General features: G+C 38.0%; 1 protein-coding gene across 4 annotated transcripts in view; it reads left to right on the top strand.

The window, feature by feature from the left end:
- FYB1 (FYN binding protein 1) overlaps nt 1–18,070 on the top strand; it is a 164,868-nt gene that overhangs the window by 106,246 nt on the left and 40,552 nt on the right. For all 4 annotated transcript variants that reach the window (XM_086677625.1, XM_025924428.2, XM_025924429.2 and 1 more), the window contains exon 3: nt 6,464–6,620. In XM_086677625.1, coding sequence (XP_086533751.1) covers nt 6,464–6,620 — 157 coding nt within the window. The remainder of the gene's footprint in view (nt 1–6,463; nt 6,621–18,070) is intronic.

Genomic DNA, 18,070 nt, shown 5'->3' with positions numbered 1-18,070 from the left:
ATGCCAAGCAAGCAGAAGGTCAGGGGTCCGTCACAGACGCCCCACCAGAAAGTCTCAGAAGCCTGTGCAAAAATGAAAAAGTAGTACATGGGTTTTGGGGTAAGTCACGTTTTAGTGTTTCCAGTGCATTGTTCCCCCAACCATGTCTATAACTTCTTACCTCCAAGCCTTAGATCACTTTCAGATGGTAATGCCCCCAGCTCGTCAAAATCTTTTCCATGAAAAGATAAGTCACAAATGGATGAAAAACATTTTTCTTCTTTTTAGACAACAGCTTATTAATTTCCACCTATAGTGGCTTATTTTCCGTACGTACAACTTTCAAATCGTTTATGAATCAATCAAACCATATTATTTATAAATTGAAATGTCATTTTCATCTGTGAAATTCACTAGAATTTTTTAAATTTTTTTTAATGTTTATTTACTTTTGAGAGAGAGAGAGACAGAGTACAAGTTGGGGAGGGGCAGAGAGAAGAAGACACAGAATCCAAAGCAGTCTCCAGGCTCTGAGCGGTCAGCACAGAGCCCGATGCGGGGGCTCAAACTCATGAACCGTGAGATCATGACAGGAGCTGAAGTTAGTCGCTTAACCGACTGAGTCACCCAGGTGCCCCAAATTCACTAGAAATTTTTTAATGTTTATTCTATGATAAAAGAGTCATTTCAAGTCAGTAAGTAATAGCCCATTAGATAAATGGTGATGAGACATTTGGTAAATGATTTAAGAGCAACAGCAGTAGCAACAAAACCCATAAAACTAGATCCCAACCTCACACCTAACTCCTAACCCCAAAATAAATTTTTCATAGTTTCAAAGAGTTGAATGTTAAAAAATGAGTCCAAAGAGAAGTAGAAAACAATGTAAGGTTAATAATTATGTGTTCTTGTGGCATCTGACTGGCTCAGTCCGTGGAGCGTGCAACTCTTGATCTCTGGGTTGTAAGTTCGAGCCCCACATTGGGCATAGAGATTACTTAAAAATAAAATCCTTAAAACTAAAATAAAAAATAATTATGTATTCTCAGGGCAGGGATGGCATTCTTAAACATAACTCTAGTGATAGAAGTTATATATAAAAGAATTTACTCATTGAATTAGAGAAAAGGCAGTAAGTCTTATATATCAAAAAAGTTTAACTTTACTGATTACAAAAATGGGATGGAAAAATATTTCTAACATAAATAGAATCAGTTGGAAAATTTTATTTATCAGATTTGCAGGGGAACTAATTCTCTCTACCAACCAAAGAAGCTTTTTATATGTCATTTAAAACCCTGCCATTAGCCCTTTAAGGTAATTTACAGTGAAGTACTATATTTCCTTCAAAGGTTTTGAAGACTTTTGGTTTTATTGGTTGAGGCATAGTTTGGTCTATGTTTTGTAGTTTGTTTGGTTGTTTGTTTTCCTTGTTGTTGTTGGGAGTTTTTTGGTATGAATAGGCAGAAGCAGGAGCCATAGCAGCCTGATTCTTATATTGTTTGTCCATATAAGTGGCAAAAAGATTAATACCCTGAATAAAGAGGTTCTACTAGCCACTAAGAAAAAGCAAATACTATTGAAAAAATAGGCAAAGTGGGGCGCCTGGGCGGCTCAGTCGGTTAAGCTTCTATCTTTGGCTCAGGTCATGATTTCACAGTTCGTGGGTTCGACCTCCCCATCAGGCTCTCTGCTGTCAGCACAGAGCCTGCTTAAGATCCTCTGTCCCCTTCTCTCTCTCCTCCTTCCCCGCTCCTACTCTCTGTCTCTCTCAAAAAATAAACATTAAAAAATGTTTAATAAAATAAAAACAGGGGTGCCTGGGTGGCGCAGTCGGTTAAGCGTCCGACTTCAGCCAGGTCACGATCTCGCGGTCCGTGAGTTCGAGCCCCGCGTCGGGCTCTGGGCTGATGGCTCAGAGCCTGGAGCCTGTTTCCAATTCTGTGTCTCCCTCTCTCTCTGCCCCTCCCCCGTTCATGCTCTGTGTCTCTCTGTCCCAAAAATAAATAAACGTTGAAAAAAAAAAATTAAAAAAAAAAAATTGCCCCAAAATTAGGAGGACAAGAAAAACAAACCGCATATTTTGGGAAACTAGGCAACATACATAATTCCAATGCATAATGTATAAAATCAGAAAGGGTCAATGCAAATTGGGGAGATACAGAGACATTCTATTCATGATATAGCCACAAGAACCTACGAATTATTTAGGAATAAGCATGATATGCTGGTAAATTTTTAACTAGTTCTCTAAGAAAGGGTGTGTGTATGTGTGTAATGTTTATATACATACATGTATTAAATTTTTTGGTATTAAAGATGCATGGCACATAATATATAAATAAGAATAAGTTATACAATATTCTTTATTGAGAATTCCATATGGCCAATTGTTGATTTTTGCCAGTCTCTTGTACCTGTAGCCAACCTATGGTTGACATTAAGCAATGAGTGTAGTTCCAACCTGAATGTTGATTATTGTTTTCATTTATGTTAACAAGATGAATGAGAAACAAAGATATTATGTCAGAAGTTCACTCATTTGTCAATGATGTGAGTGAATATTTTGCTGAGTTTGTATAATAGCTTTCAAATACTGGAAAATATTTCTTGAATGTTGTATGCTATTTACCATGTAATAGGTATAGAAACAACACGCTTTTAAGTTTAATCTGCATGATAAGCATTTCCTCCATCACTTTCTTATACCTAATAATCAACAAAACAATAATGAAAGTTATAGTTCTTGTTTATTTCCACGACCTAGCTACTCCCATTATGCCCAAGTTCAATCTACCATAGTGAGGTCACTGAATGCAGAGTAGGGAAGAGATGCCAACAGTATACCATTAGATAGTCTTTCCACCGTTTATTAGCACTTCTCATAATTTTATATGTATTTACTTCTTATCTATCTCCTCAAATCCATAAGAGCAGAAATGTGCGGCTGCTTTTTCCTCCATTGTATCCTAGTGCCTAGAACAGAGTTTGACACACAGTAAACATTCAATAAATATTTGTTAAATAAAAAAAAAATGTTCAACTTACTATATGCCAGGTACTGTCCTAAGTGCTTTATGTGTATTAAGTCTAACATCCTCACCGCAACCCTATGAGGGGGCACTATTATGATCTTCATTTTACAGATGAAACCAGAAGTGACTTACCCAAGTCACCCAGCAGGTAAGTGGTGGAGCCAGAACTTAAACCTGAGCACTTTGGCTCCAGATCTTGCACCCTTTTGAGAGATGCATTCTCTCAATGCATCAGAGCCATGACGCTGGCAAAGAGACATCTCCGAATGTCAGATATGTGGCAGACTTTACAAGCAACCACGGCACATTAGAGCAAGCAGACAGGGATGATAGTTATGCTGGAACCGATTCATTATCTGACAGGTTCAGTTTTGTAGGAAATCTTTAAAGACATTTTACAGCACTGTTGGAAATTGTGGGAAGTAAGAAAAATCTTTGTAAATGATGAAGTAAGACAGCTGTTAACTCCAGGAAAACAGTAAGTTGAATGAATAAGTAAATGCAATTAGAGTACCCTACTTGATTCAGAGAAGCACAATATTTACCTAGTCATGATAATGAAAACCATGAACATGGATTTAATAAAAAAAAAAAAAAGTTATGCTTTTGCTACGTTGGAAAAGGAAAGGGAGGAGGGAAAATACCTACATCTAGCAAATCGGAAGTCAATAATTTTTTCAAGCAGTAGCTATGTGCATCTGTGTGTGTGTGTCTGTATATGAAGGCAAATGCAAAAGAAACATCTAAAATGTTGGAATTTTTGGTATTTGATATTGATATTTTGATAAAATGAGATTAAAGCAAAAGGTAGAAGTTTTCCATACTATTGTCAAGTTCAAAACATATGATGCCAATGTTGGCAAAAACATGTGAAAATCAGCACTTTCCTATACTAAGTGATGGAGCCAGCAGTTGGTATCACTCCAGAAAATAATTTGTATTTTGTATCAAAAGTCTTAAAAAAAAGTTTTTTGACCCAGCATTTCCACTTAATGGAATCCATTCTAAGAAAAAACTTTAGGGGCACCTGGGTGGCGCAGTCGGTTGAGCGTCCGACTTCAGCCAGGTCACGATCTCGCGGTCCGGGAGTTCGAGCCCCGCGTCGGGCTCTGGGCTGATGGCTCAGAGCCTGGAGTCTGTTTCCGATTCTGTGTCTCCCTCTCTCTGCCCCTCCCCCATTCATGCTCTGTCTCTCTCTGTCCCAAAAATAAATAAACTTTGAAAAAAAAAATTTAAAAAAAAAAAAGAAAAAACTTTAAATATGTGCAAAGACTAAGCCATTTTTTATTATAGCAAAAAAGAAAGGAATTAATGCAAATATCCAATATTAGAGCCTTAGTGTGTTTTTTTTAAATCATGGTAGAGTTGCATAAAGAAAAATTGTCTAGTTACTAAAAATCATATTGTAATTATATTAACCTGGAATTATATTTATGAACAATGAGAAAAATTTTAAACTGATAACAAAATACCAAAATGGTCCCATTTTGCTCCTCTGCCATAAAAGTATGTGTTTACACTAAAATGTTTTAAAATACATGGAACTCAGTAGCTATTGCTGGGTGATGAGTTTATGGGTGATTTATATGTGTTTGATTTTGCTTGTCTTTATATTATAACCTCTACTATATATATGATTTACTTGTGAGATTGTTTAATAAACTTCAATATTGAGAAATCACACCTGAAACAAAATACATCTTCTCATTAATGATTCAAGGAAATCTTTGAAAACAAGTAAGAATGTGTTACCAGTATCAGACACAAAAACTAAACGTCTTTCGTCTAAAATAATGAGTCTGATGAAAAACCATCTACATGTTTTAAATCATAAAGAATGTCATAGTAAAGTTGATGTAGACTTCTTCATAAAGTCCGGAATATTAAAACTAAAAGTTACAAAAGCTTCAAAAAAGTGAGATTCTTTTTTTGTTTTGTTTTGTTTCACTTTTCATTATGAAATTTGTCACCCATATACTCAATACCTAGATTTAACAATTGTTAAGCTTTTCCTAAGCGAAGTAGAGAAAGTCCTTTTAATAATGGGAATTAAAGAAGTTATCTATCTCAAAAAAAAAAAAAAAAAAGAAATATTTATCAGCATCACTAGTCATTATGGAAATGCAAATCAAAAGCACAATGAGATATCACCTCACACATGTTAGGATATCTATTATCAAAAAGACAAGATATAACAAATGCCAGGAAGTGGAGCAAAGGGAACACTTGTCTACACGGTCGGGAATATAAACTGGCACAGCCACTATGGAAACCAGTATCGACTTTCCTCAGTGAATTAAAAGTAGAACTGCATGTGGCCTGGGTGGCGCAGTCGGTTAAGCGTCCGACTTCAGCCAGGTCACGATCTCGTGGTCCGTGAGTTCGAGCCCCGCGTCGGGCTCTGGGCTGATGGCTCAGAGCCTGGAGCCTGTTTCCAATTCTGTGTCTCCCTCTCTCTCTGCCCCTCCCCCGTTCATGCTCTGTCTCTCTCTGTCCCAAAAATAAATAAATGTTGAAAAAAAAAAAAAAAATTTTAAAAGTAGAACTGCATGTGATCCAGCAATCCCACTTCCGGGTATATATCTAAAAGCCACAAAATAATTATCTTGAAGACATATCTGTATTCTCATATTTATAGCAATATGATTCACAACAGCCAAGGAATGGATACGACCTAAGTGTCCATCAATGGATGAGTGGATAAGGAAAATGTGGTCGATATATAAAGTGGAATCTTATTCCACTTAAAAAAAGAAGGAAATCATGTCATTTGTGACAACATGGATGAATCTGAAGGGCATTACGGTAGTGAAATAAGCCAGAAAGCCAGACAAGGACAAAGCTCACATGGTATCACTGATATGTGTAATCTAAACAAAACAAAACAAAACAAAAAGTCAAGCTCATAGAAACAGAGAGTAGAAAAGTGGTTTTCAGGGGCTAGGGTGGGGGAACTAGGAAGAGGTTCCTCAAAGGGTACAAACTTTCAGTTATAAGATGTGTAAGTTCTGAAGATCTAAAGTAAAGCATGGTGACTATAGTTAACACTGTATTGTACAACTGAAATCTGTGAAGAGAGTAGAACTTAAGTGTTCTCACCCTCTGCCCCCCAAAAAGATAAACACGTTAGATGATGGATGTGTTCATTAACTCAATGGGGAAAACCCTTCAAAATAGATACATATATCAAATCATCCTCTTACATACATTACATATCTGATAATTTTACTTGTGAATTATACCTCAATAAATCTGAAAAAAATAGAAAATTTAAATGCCACGTTCTGTGGTACTTAGAATATTAGATTCTTTAAAGCACTAATACAACCTAGGATGCATTTCTTATGTTTTTATATTTAAGATCTTCATTTCTGCATACTCAGAATAGCTGGCTCTTGTGTTTTGAAGATTTATCTTAATTCATGGTATTTTTTTCCTCTGCTTCTTAGGTACCAACAAAGGCCAAATGTGTTACTCAACTACTTCCCTCCCACCACCTCCACCGTCCCATCCAGCCAGCCAACCACCATTGCCAGCATCTCACCCAACACAACCGCCAGTCCCAAGTCTACCTCCCAGAAACATTAAGCCACCTTTAGATATAAAGTAAGCAAAGATTATTTTGCCATTTCTTTGTCGGTCTCTTGCCATAGATTTTCAAACTATGCTTGGCTGAACGCTGAGAGTTCCGTGGTAAACTGCGCGGGCCACACATGTGAGCAGATGCAAGGAGAAGGAAGGGCTGAGCAGGCTGCTCTCATACCCCCACTTCCTTGAGCAACTCTTGTTTTATCTGTTTTTACTGTGGTTTTTTTTTTTTTTTAGGAGTTAATTTGAAAAAAAATTCCAGCGCCTTTTTAAAAGTTTTGAAACATTCCTCAGGTTAGCACTACAACTATCTCTTCCACCATCACCGTCACTGCCCCCACCATCACCACCACCACCACCATCATCATCACCAGCACCATCACCACCATCCTTAAAGTCACCACCATTATCATCACCACCATCAAATCGCCACCAGCATTACCATTATCATCATTACTGCCGCCATCATCACCACTATGGCCATTATCACCACCATCACCACCCCCAGCATTATCGACACCGTCACCACTATTATCACGAGCACCAGCACCACAATTTACTGACTACTTATGACTTGTTAGGAACTTTATATATATATATATACGTGAAAAATGTTTTCCTCATTTCACAGATGAAGAAATGGGAATTTACAGAGGTTGAGTAACTTCTCCAAGATCACACGGGAATGTAGAGTAGAAATTTGAGGCAAGGTCAGTCTAAGTTCAAAGTAAACATGTGCTTTTAACCACTCTGCTAAATAACCTCTTTAAGCAAAAAGCGCAGCTTTTCTCTCAAGCTTCAGATTTTTGGCAGTGTGTTTAAAAACTAAGAAACTTTTATTCAAGCCCACTCCTGCTTTTCTTAGATGGTGCTTTCTAGAAATGTCAAGACTGTATGGGTTGCTATGCACAAGTTTTTTATCCATGATTGACCAGAATAGCTGGTTGAGGAAAAAGCAAACAGAAAGTTGGACTAGAACGAATGCTGTTTTAAAAGGAAATAATTGGATAATGGCAAGTATAAATCCTTATGGCAAGTTAGACTATATCTTCCTTTTCATCTTCTAGAAAATTGCTTTACTTCGTTCTCCTTGAACACAAATAGGCAATATCCCAAAATATTTGGCAACAGTTTATTTTTCCTCCACTTCAATTCTTTACCAGACTGATGTTCTTTACATTTAATGTACTTAATATTTGTAATCCATATAATAGAATCTGTTAATAATGTCTTTATATTGAAAGTACTTCATATCCATAATCTATATAATAGAATCTGTCAATATCAATGCCTGATTGCCAGCTTTCCTTTACTGATGATCATAGTTTAGAGCAGGGGTTGAAAATACATCTGTCATAGGTAGCCACCACTATGTTTCACTTTATTGTGTTTGTTTGGAGTATAAATGCAGAAACTAGAAAGTGTTAGAGCAGCATAGTGTCTATTATCTTATTTGTGGCCCACAATATGCATTTATATTGACTTCGTGGCCTTCGTGGCCTTCCAGGCATTTGATTTTAAGAATTCTAGTTGAAAGACTCTAATACCCCATGATATCTTGCTACCAAATAAGAGTTTAAGCCATCTGCCTACTAACATGTAAATGCTAAATAAATATTTGATTAGTTAAAACAACTAATTAACATGTGCTCTTACATACACTTGACTTCTATAATTATTTTGCTTTCACATGTATTAAATTCCATTTCTTGGAGTGCCTGAATGGCTCATCAGTTAAGCATCTGACTCTTAATTTTGGCTCAGGTCATGATCTCACACTTGGGAGATAGAACCCTGTGTTGGGCTCTGTGCTGAGCATGCAGCCTGCTTAGGATTCTCTCTCTCTCTCTCTCTCTCTCTCTCTCTCTCGCTCACCCTCACTCCCTCTCTCAAAAAATAAGTAAATAAATAAAATTCTGTTTCTTTTCCCTAATGTTTTTCCTAGTCTGATAAATGTAATCCATTAGATCATGATCTTAGTACATTTGAATATTATTATGTGACCTATCCCAGTTACTGGCTTCAGTTGTATCCAATTCTAGTGAGAAATTTTCATAAATACCCTAAGCATGAATCCCCGAAAATATATAAGACATGAAGACTGATAATTATGTGATTGAAGAAACTGTGGAGAAGAGGAGTATTCAGCACTATTCTTGCTATATGGGGAGTTACCAAGGCCACCATATATTTGATGATTCATTTAAAGGATGCAGAGGACCAGCAAATAGTAGTACTCATGGCTAAGATTTATCACAGTGACACTGTCCTTCTGTACCTGGGAGGGACATGCTGAGATTTCTCCTTTCTCCAGCTTTGCAAATGTGTAATGCGGCTTCCCAGGCAGCCCATTGGAGACAAATTTTTATTGAGAGTTGGTCACATAGGCACCTTTTGCCTATTCACTACCAAAATACCAGACTTCTAGAAGGAGAGGAGGTTTTCACCCTAAGTCACATTGTCTATACAGTGTAGGCACAACAAATCACTCTTATCAATCAGGCAATTTTTCATATCAGTGTAGGGAATTTTTTAGAAGCTGAATTCCCAGATGCAAGCCAAGGGCCAATCATGGTGTCAGATTCTTCTAAAATGAGTAGCTTCAGACTTGCGATATTAATTCTTTTTGGCATACCTACTCCAGAATCCATACCTACTCCAGAATCCATTTTGATATGGTGGGAAATAAAAAGTTGTTTACAGAAGAAAGGATTTCAAGAATAGTCCTATAGCCTGTACTGCAAATTTATAAGAATGCTCGTCAATTTCTCAGGTTTTTCAGGAAATTCTTGAAAAAGTTGAAAGGGGTCTTCCAACCAACAAGACTCAAATTTTTTTCTTGTAATATTGTTTGCATCAGAAATTAGCAAAATCCACCAATTGTAATAAGCTTTACCTCATTCCTATTAAGAACTCCTAATTAGAAAGTTGGATTCATCTAAGAGTTCCTGACTCCACAAAATGCATACACTCAGGAGAAAGATGAAGAGAAACAAGAGTCTTCTTGGATGTTATACTGCCTAGACAAACAATCATTGGGGAATCTGAAAGTTAATTGTCAGATGGAGAGATTAGAGTGAATGAAAGCTAAGGGACATTTACAATTTTTTTTTTAAAGTAAAAATGTGGTGTGTAGTGAAAGACTTTCAGACTCCCATCAGAGAGCTTAAGTAAATCCCAAAATGAAGAAATATCTGGGTCAGAAACTTTCCCCCAAGTAGGGGAAGTTAGATGAGATACCAAGAAGAAATAAGAGCAAAATGAGTCTTGATATTCAGGCTCAAAAACTCATATTTCATGTGAGAGGGAAATTTACAGGATAAATCTTTAAGTAAAATTGTGAGATATGGGTGTTCCTGTGCTTTTCCCCCTGCTGCCACCCTTTAATTTTTTTTTCTTTTTTTTAACATTTATTTATTTTTGAAACAGAGAGAGAGCATGAATGGGGGAGGGTCAGAGAGAGAGGGAGACACAGAATCCAAAACAGGCTCCAGGCTCTGCGCAGTCAGCACAGAGCCTGACGCGGGGCTTGAACTCATGGACCGCGAGATCATGACCTGAGCCGAAGTCGGACGCTTAACCGACTGAGCCACCCAGGAGCTCCTGCTGCCACCCTTTAAAACACACGCATGGGTGTTTTCCAGAGGCTCTCTCTACCAGCCTGCAAATGCCATTCCTCCCCTCACTGGTCAAATGCCACTCTCAGGTCAAGCTCTAATAGATTTTTTTTTTTTTTTTTTTACCTTCACTCAAGAATTGTTCTTTTGAGCCACTACTTAGTGCTTTTGTAATAGTAGTTCAGGAAATATCCGTGAACAAAATAAAGGTTCCTGCCCACATAGAACAGGGTGCAACAGACGAAAAGAATACAAATAATGAACAGGCCAAGGAGATAGTATGTTTGGAAATACTAGGTAGGAGAAAAGAGAGCAGGGTTAGGTGGTGTAGTGAGAGGGTGGGGTTAGGGGCAGCATGTGGCAACTTTAAGAAAGGTGAAGGTAGCTCCCGTTATAGGCAGTTATACTTGAGCAAAGACTCAAGGAAATGAGGGGGGTAGGCTTGCGGATAGCTTAAGCAAGATCATTCCAGGCAGAGAGAACAGACAGAATAAACGCCTAGAATGTTCAAGGACTAGGAAGGAGGTAACTGGAGCTGGAGTAGAGTGAGCAAGGAAAGGAATAGTAGGAAAAGATTTAGCTTGTGTAGGGCCTTGCTGGTCATGGCTGACACTGTGGTTCTTCTAAGTGGAATGATAACCGCTGAAAAAGGTCGAGCAGAGCAGTGATGTTTTAAATTATGTTTTATCAAGATCACCTTAACAGCTCTATGAAAAGAGACAGTAGGCAAATGAAACAGAGACACTAGTCAGGCAGATATTGCCGAAAGACAGACACGATATCGTGGTAGCTGTAATCAAAATGGTGGCAGTGGAGATGGAGAGAGGTGTCCAGATTCTGAATATATTTTGAAGGTAGAGACAACAGAATTTGGATCTGGGGTCTAAAGGGAAAAGAGAATCAAAGAGGGCTGCGGGGTTTTTGCCTCGAGCAACTATAAGGATGATGTTTCCTTCAACTGAAATGAGAGAGGCTAAAAATGAGCAGGTTTGGGAGTGGGGAAGATCAGGAAGGCATGGCTACTTTAAGCTTGAGGATCTTTTAAACATCCAAGTAGAGATATTGAGGCGGTAATTGGGTATAAGAAGTGAAGAGTTTAGGAGAAAGTTCTCGTTTAAAAACATAATAAATCAGGGAGTCATAGGCATATATTCCCCACTTAGAATCATGAGACTTCAAATCACCAAGGAAATGAGGCGGCTGGGTGTCTCAGTCGGTTAAGTGTCCGACTCCCGATTTCGGCTCAGGTCATGATCGCACAGTTTGTGGGTCGCGCTGATAGTGCGGAGCTTGCTTGGGATTGTCTCTCCCTCTCTGTCTGCCCCCCTAATTTTTTCTCTCTCTCTCTCAAAATAAATAAACTTTAAAAAAATCACCAAAGGAAGTGAGTATAACTAGAGAGAAGAACCGAGCCCTGGGGCACTCCAACTCTACTAGCCTGGGAGAAGAAAAAATGAGCAAAGCGCGATAAAAAGGAACAACGAATAAGATAGGAAGAAAACAAGAGTGTGGTGTCCTGGAAGCCAAGTAAAGGGAGTATTCCCAAGAGGAAGGCAGTGATAACTGCGTCAGCTGCTGCAGAAGGTCAAATAAGAGAGGACTGTGAAGGTCAGTGTGGGTGAAGGCTCCTGGAATCGAGCTTGACTGAAATAGCTTTAGAAGACCAAGAAAGGACAGGAATTGGAAAGAGCAACGGTAAGCAACTCTTTCAAGAGTTGTTCTCTTTCTCAAGGAGAAGAGAGAAGCAAAGGAATGGAGCGGTAACTGCTGGGAAAAAAGGAATTGAGATTTTTTGGTTTTTTTTTAAGATGGAAGAAATAGCAGCGTGTCTGCATGCAGTGAAAAAGATCTAGTAAAGAGAGTAAAATGATAATGGCGGCCAGGGGAGAATTCTCGAAACAAGACTAGAGCAACTGGGAAGTAGGGTTCAGGTGAGGGAGTGGCTTCCCAAAGGAATAAAGAACTGAAAGGTTTACAATCTTCTCTAGGGTGGAGTCTGTGTTGCTTAAGGCAAAAAAGCGAATTTTTAATTGGTATCAGGGAAGGAATTTCAGGAGATAGGGTGGCCTTTTTCACCTACCTCCCCGGAAGACACTTGTAATGACATCATTCCCATCAGGAGGCCTTAAGAATGTAGAAGATTGGAGGCAGATGAGAATCAGAAATAATAATCATCTTAAACAATAAAGTGGTTGCGACCAAAGTTCTATTTTATTTTAAATTGTACTGTTTCCCCACCTAGTGGTGAGAAGTCAGCTAGCTACATTTTCTGCTGTTACTCAGACATCTGAAGAGAAACTGAAACCCGTCGAAAGAGCTCGTGTATCATTACTAGTGTTCAGGTCAACATCTTTTAGTGTAACACGTTTCTTGGCACCATCGTTAAAGATTAACTATAATTTTAACAGCATAACTAATTCTTCATGTGAAGACAGAACCAACGGTTGAATATTTTGGTATACAAAACAAATTCCATGATTATTAATAGCAACGAGACAGGAAAAGTGAAGTAATAAGAAATAATAAATAATGGGAAGTGACTAAGGTTGGAAGAGGGAGAAGTTCAACAGTTCTTACCGTGAGATCACTCGTAGCCCGCTTCAGAGTTTATTGGCTCTAAAATCAGACGAAAAGTCAGAACTTACACCATTATAACATTTTATTAGTTATAAATTCTTAACATTCTCTGGAATTTGAGACTTGCCGTATCAGACGGGCACTCCCGGGTGGTCTTACCTAGCTCCATTTAGAAAGCACTGGCTGAAGTGAGTCGTACTTTTTATAAGTCCTCCTGCGTTCAATACAGGAAGACATGTTCCAGAGAAAAAGTTCACAGAGATTTTATTCTCAGCAACAGCAGGTATAGAACAAAGTGTTGTGTGACTTTCTTCTTTAAAAAACACAAACAAAACCAACAATTAAAAGCTAAAGTCATGAATAGCAAATAAGATATAAAGGTCAACAGCTTTACATCTTTAAAAGTCAGGAAATAGAGCACATTAGAGCTTTCTAAAAATGATGGACCTGATACTGAGTTAACCTTGCCTTTCCTATGTAATTCTGCACACCACAGTGTGAAACTAAAGAACTCATGAGAGGTCCTCATGAACAGACACAGGGTTATAACAACCGATAAACTTCCTTTTCTTCTTTACCGGCTCCCTCTGCTTACAGTCTGTGCCACTATGGGTTGTGACTGGTTTCATTGTTTGCCTCCAGGGGCAGAGTTTCTCAAAGCCTGCAGCACTATTTTTTTGTTTTTTAAATAATTGGTGACTATTTTTTTTTAAGTTTTTACTTATTTATTAGAAAGAGAGAGAAAGAGAATGAGCAGGGGAGGGGTAGAGACAGAGGGGGACAGAGGATCTGAAGTGCAGTCCGTGCTGACAGCGAGGGGCCCAATGCAGGGCTTGAACTCACAAACCTTGAGACTATGACCTGACCCAAAGTCGAGGCTTAACTGACTGAGCCACCCTTTCGACCCGGCAACAGTTTAATCTCGGTTTATTCATGACATTCACCTACCTCGTGTTTTTCCCTTTTATTCTTCACTCTCACTCTTCTACGATTTCATATCTATTGAACATTTGCACGTTATATATGGTGAATTCAGACTTATATAAACTAACATCTACATGCTATCGTGTTAGGTCTATGAACCAATGTGTGCATGCAAACATTATCTGTAAGTGATTAATGGTTTGTATAAACATGCAGCCACATATGTATGAAAGTGCTATGCAGATGCTCTCCATTCTGCACATATTTGTTACTCATCCACCCAAGTGTTTTAGGAAGTAAGTTTCAAGTCCAGTACTCCTTTTGACTTAATTTTTTTTTTCAAAAATGATAATAAACAGGGGCGCCTGGGTGGCTCAGACGGTTATGTGTCTGACTTTGGCTCAGGTCATGATCTCGCGGTTCGTGAGTTCGAGCCCCACATCGGGCTCTGTGCTGACAGCTCAGAGCCTGGAGCCTACTTCCAATCCTGTGTCTCCCTCTCTCTCTGTCCCTCCCCCACTCACACTCTGTCTCTCTCTCACTCTCAAAAATAAATAAACATTAAAAAAAATTTTTTAATGATAATAAACAATTCACTTTCATAACAAAAGTTAATGGGGACAAAATTAATTCATCAGAAAAAATCAAAGTCTTATTCATGACTGGAATTATTCTAATAGCTTTCTAAAAATGATAGTCAGTCATAATAATAATAATAATATAATAATAATAAACTAATAATAAACTAGCAAAGTGGCAATCTCTTTCATCAAGGGGATTATAGTCTCATAGTAGGAAGAGACACTCTCAAGCAATTGCTCTATAATTATAGTAACACAGAATAATCAGTATAATGAAGCAATGTATGACACATAGAAGCAGCAACCACGTGGGCTTAAGGCATCGGAGATAACTTCACAGAGGAGGGAATGTTTAAAGAGAGCCTTAAAGATTAAGGAGGGCCATAAGCAGATGATGAGAAGAAAGATTATCCTAGAAAAGGAAAAGAAAGCAAGCTAAGCACAGAGCAACAAGAAACCAGAGTGTTCAGAGAGTGAGTTGGTATTAATACATGAAAAGAAGATGAGAGAAGAAATAGCCGCTGGGGTGGCTCAGTTGGTTAAGCGTCTGACTTAGCTCAAGTCATGATCTCATGATTCATGAGTTCAAGCCCCCCGTCGGGTTCTGTGCTGACAGTTCAGAGCCTGGAGCCTGCTTCAGATTCTGTGTCTCCTTCTCTCTCTGCCCCTCCCCCACTCACCCTCTGTCTCTGTTTCTGTTTCAAAAATAAACATTAAAAACTATTTTTTAAAAAAAAGAAGAAACAGGAAAAACAAAACTGTAAAAGAATAGGGCTGGGCATAAGAACTTTGTATACCATGAAAGGGGCTGTAAATTTTATTCTGTAGAATGTCAATGTATTTTGACATCTAAGGTATTTATGTCTTGTGCTTTTAACTAATACTCAATTAATTAAATTTAATAAGGCAAAAGTCTAATTTATTTTAGGTACTTAAGTTCACATAATATAACTTGCTATCTTATTTATACATCTAGTAATTTTTATTTAATAAGAACAATTACTTTCAGGGGGATCATTGATTAATGATTAGACAACTCAGGTTAAATTCTTTCAAATGGATACTTACGTTAAAAAATTTAGTTTTAATTACCCCCTTACATGTTTTACGTTGCATGGATAAATCTATATATTGAATTTTTTTAAGCATTTGAAAAACCTGACTGAACAAATTTAATAACTGCAAATCCTCTCAAGAACTTAAGTGACTCTTACAAATCTGTTAAAGCACATCCAGTTCTCTTAAATGTTCACTTGTATTTTCTATGGGATTTTTCTTATGTTTTTTAAGAAGCATATTTAGTTTGAAAAAATTTATAAAAGGTGAATATGTAAAAGGCAGAGAGAAGAGTAAACTGAACCTCCATGTCTCCTACACCAACTTCAACAATTATAAATTTATCACTAGTCTTGTTTCATCAATACCCCTACCCACTTCCCTCTTTCATATTATTTTTAAGCTAATACCAAATATTCATAAATATTTTAGTAGGTATCCCTAAAAATTAGACTTTATATAATAATATAAAAATCAAGTCCATGTTCAAATTTCCAGTTGTCTCTTAAATTGAGTGTGTGTATGGTTTTTTAAATTTGTTTGAAGAAGAATCCATATAAAGTCTGCACATTTTCATTGGCTTATACGTTGGTAATTCTCTTTGAAGCTACAAGTCTACCCTCTATAACTATATTTATCTATTTATTGCAATTTATTTGTTGAAGAAATCAAGCTCTTTGAGGGGACTATAATTATCCATAGTCTAGATCTTGCTGAATGCTTTCCTATAGTTTAGCTTGTATGTTCCTCTATTTCCTATAAATTGGTAGTTGGAGGTAAAGGTAGCTTGACCAAATTTAGTTCTAGTTTCTTTGGTCAGATTACTTCCTAGGTGATGGTATATTCTTTTATCAGGAGGCTGTAAAAAGTCTGGTTGACTCTCCTTTTTTGTTACGAGAAGCCATTGACACTCAATATTGACACAAAGAATCCATACTTTTCAACTACACTAAAAAGTCTAAATAACAAATTTTAGTTTGACACATCTAATTAAATATTTGCTAGTGTAACAAATCTCTTAAACATTACAAACATTTAAAATATTGAACACCGGGGCACCTGGGTGGCTCAGTCGGTTGGCAATCTGATGTCAGCTCAGGTCATGATCTCACGGTTTGTGAGTTTGAGCCCCATGTTGGGCTCTGCAGTGACAGCTCGGAGCCTGGAGCCTGCTTAGGATTCTGTGTCTTTCTCTCTCTGCCCCTCCCCTGCTTGTGTTCTCTCCTCTCTCTCTCTCAAAAATAAATAAACATTTGTAAGTAAATAAATAAATAAATAAATAATATTGAACATAGTAGGTTCATTGTCCCCATGACTGTAAAACTTGTTTCACAAATTTTTGTACCACGGGTTTGACTTACTTCATCATTTCCGTATTTTATTCTGAATTTTTCAAGGACCAAAAAAAATCACTAAGGGAAACAAGTGTCTTGTCATCATCAAGTTAATGAATTGATTAATTGGGCCTTTACACTTAACCTAAATTAAAAGCTAAGCACATATAAGTTAAATTTTTAAATTTCAATTTGTTTAAAAAGTAAGTTTATTGGATCAACAATCGATGACCACATATGTTTACCATCCCGGGTAGAGACTGAGACACGTATCTATGGCAACTCTTCCTGAGCCTCAAGTGTGCCCACCGAGCTTGTTTGATGATCTAAGGGATAACGAGGCATTTCCAGCCCAGATTCTTCAATGGGGTTGGCTTTGTAACCAGCATCTTTTGGGTTCTTTAAGTGGCTTGAGTAGTGAACATGAGAGTGATATAATCACATTTGCATTAGAAAATGTTGGCAGTGGTGTGGAGAAGGGACTGTAAGGATGGAGAAGATGGAGAGCAATGCTCATCACTGGAAGCCAAGGCAGATGGCTACTGCAAGAGTCCACACTAGAGATAATAGAACTCTCTTCTCCTGTCTACCAGGAAAGAGGAGAGAGATGGAGAGTGGGGCCGTGAATTAGAGGAGACATTAAATACGTGGAACTGACAGAACATGATTAACTTGGTGAGGGACTGAAGAAGAGTGAGCAAGAGGATGCCTTTAAGGCTTAGGTGGATATGTGGAACTGTGGTACCATTCACTAAGATAAGAAACCTAGTAGGAAAAACAGGTTTGTGCTGGGACAGAAGAGGAAAGCCTCTGTTTCTGCGATGTTAATGTAGCACTGGCTGTGGAATATCCAAGATGTGTGTATGTGAGTCTGAAACTCAGAAGAGAGGCCTGCCCTGGAGATGTCAATACGGAAGTCACCAACACTAAGAGAACAAGTGCAGCTGTGGGCATATATGAGGCCATTCGGGGACAGGGGTAGAGTGGAAAAAGAAAGGAAACCAAGACCAGAACACAAAGGAATATCATCACTTAAAGGGGGAAGTCAGAGGCAAGTAAACCCACAAAGGAAATTGTGGGATGGTGGTTAGAAACACAAGTGAGCCGGGAGAGATCTCTTACGGAAACAAAAGAGACTCCAGGAAAGCAAAATGGCCAATACTGTTAAGGGCCACAAAGTAATCATGTAAGATTATCATGGAGAGGTATCCAGTGGATTTGGTAAGTAAGTTCTTTAAGAGTGGTTTCAGCGAAGGATTGGCAAAAGAAGCCAGAGGGTAGTCATGAAGAAATGAGCAAGAGAAAAAGAAGTCAAGTCTGTGAGCCCATACAGCCTTCTCCATGTTGGCTGGGAAAGAGAGGACTATCTGTATCTGTGG

Source organism: Puma concolor, chromosome A1 (genome assembly GCF_028749965.1).
Source record: "Puma concolor isolate L17-30 chromosome A1, mPumCon1.1.hap2, whole genome shotgun sequence".
In the NCBI taxonomy this organism is placed as follows: Eukaryota; Metazoa; Chordata; class Mammalia; order Carnivora; family Felidae; genus Puma; species Puma concolor.
The sequence above is the reverse complement of the archived record's forward strand: the minus strand, read 5'-3'. Positions and strand labels throughout refer to the sequence as shown.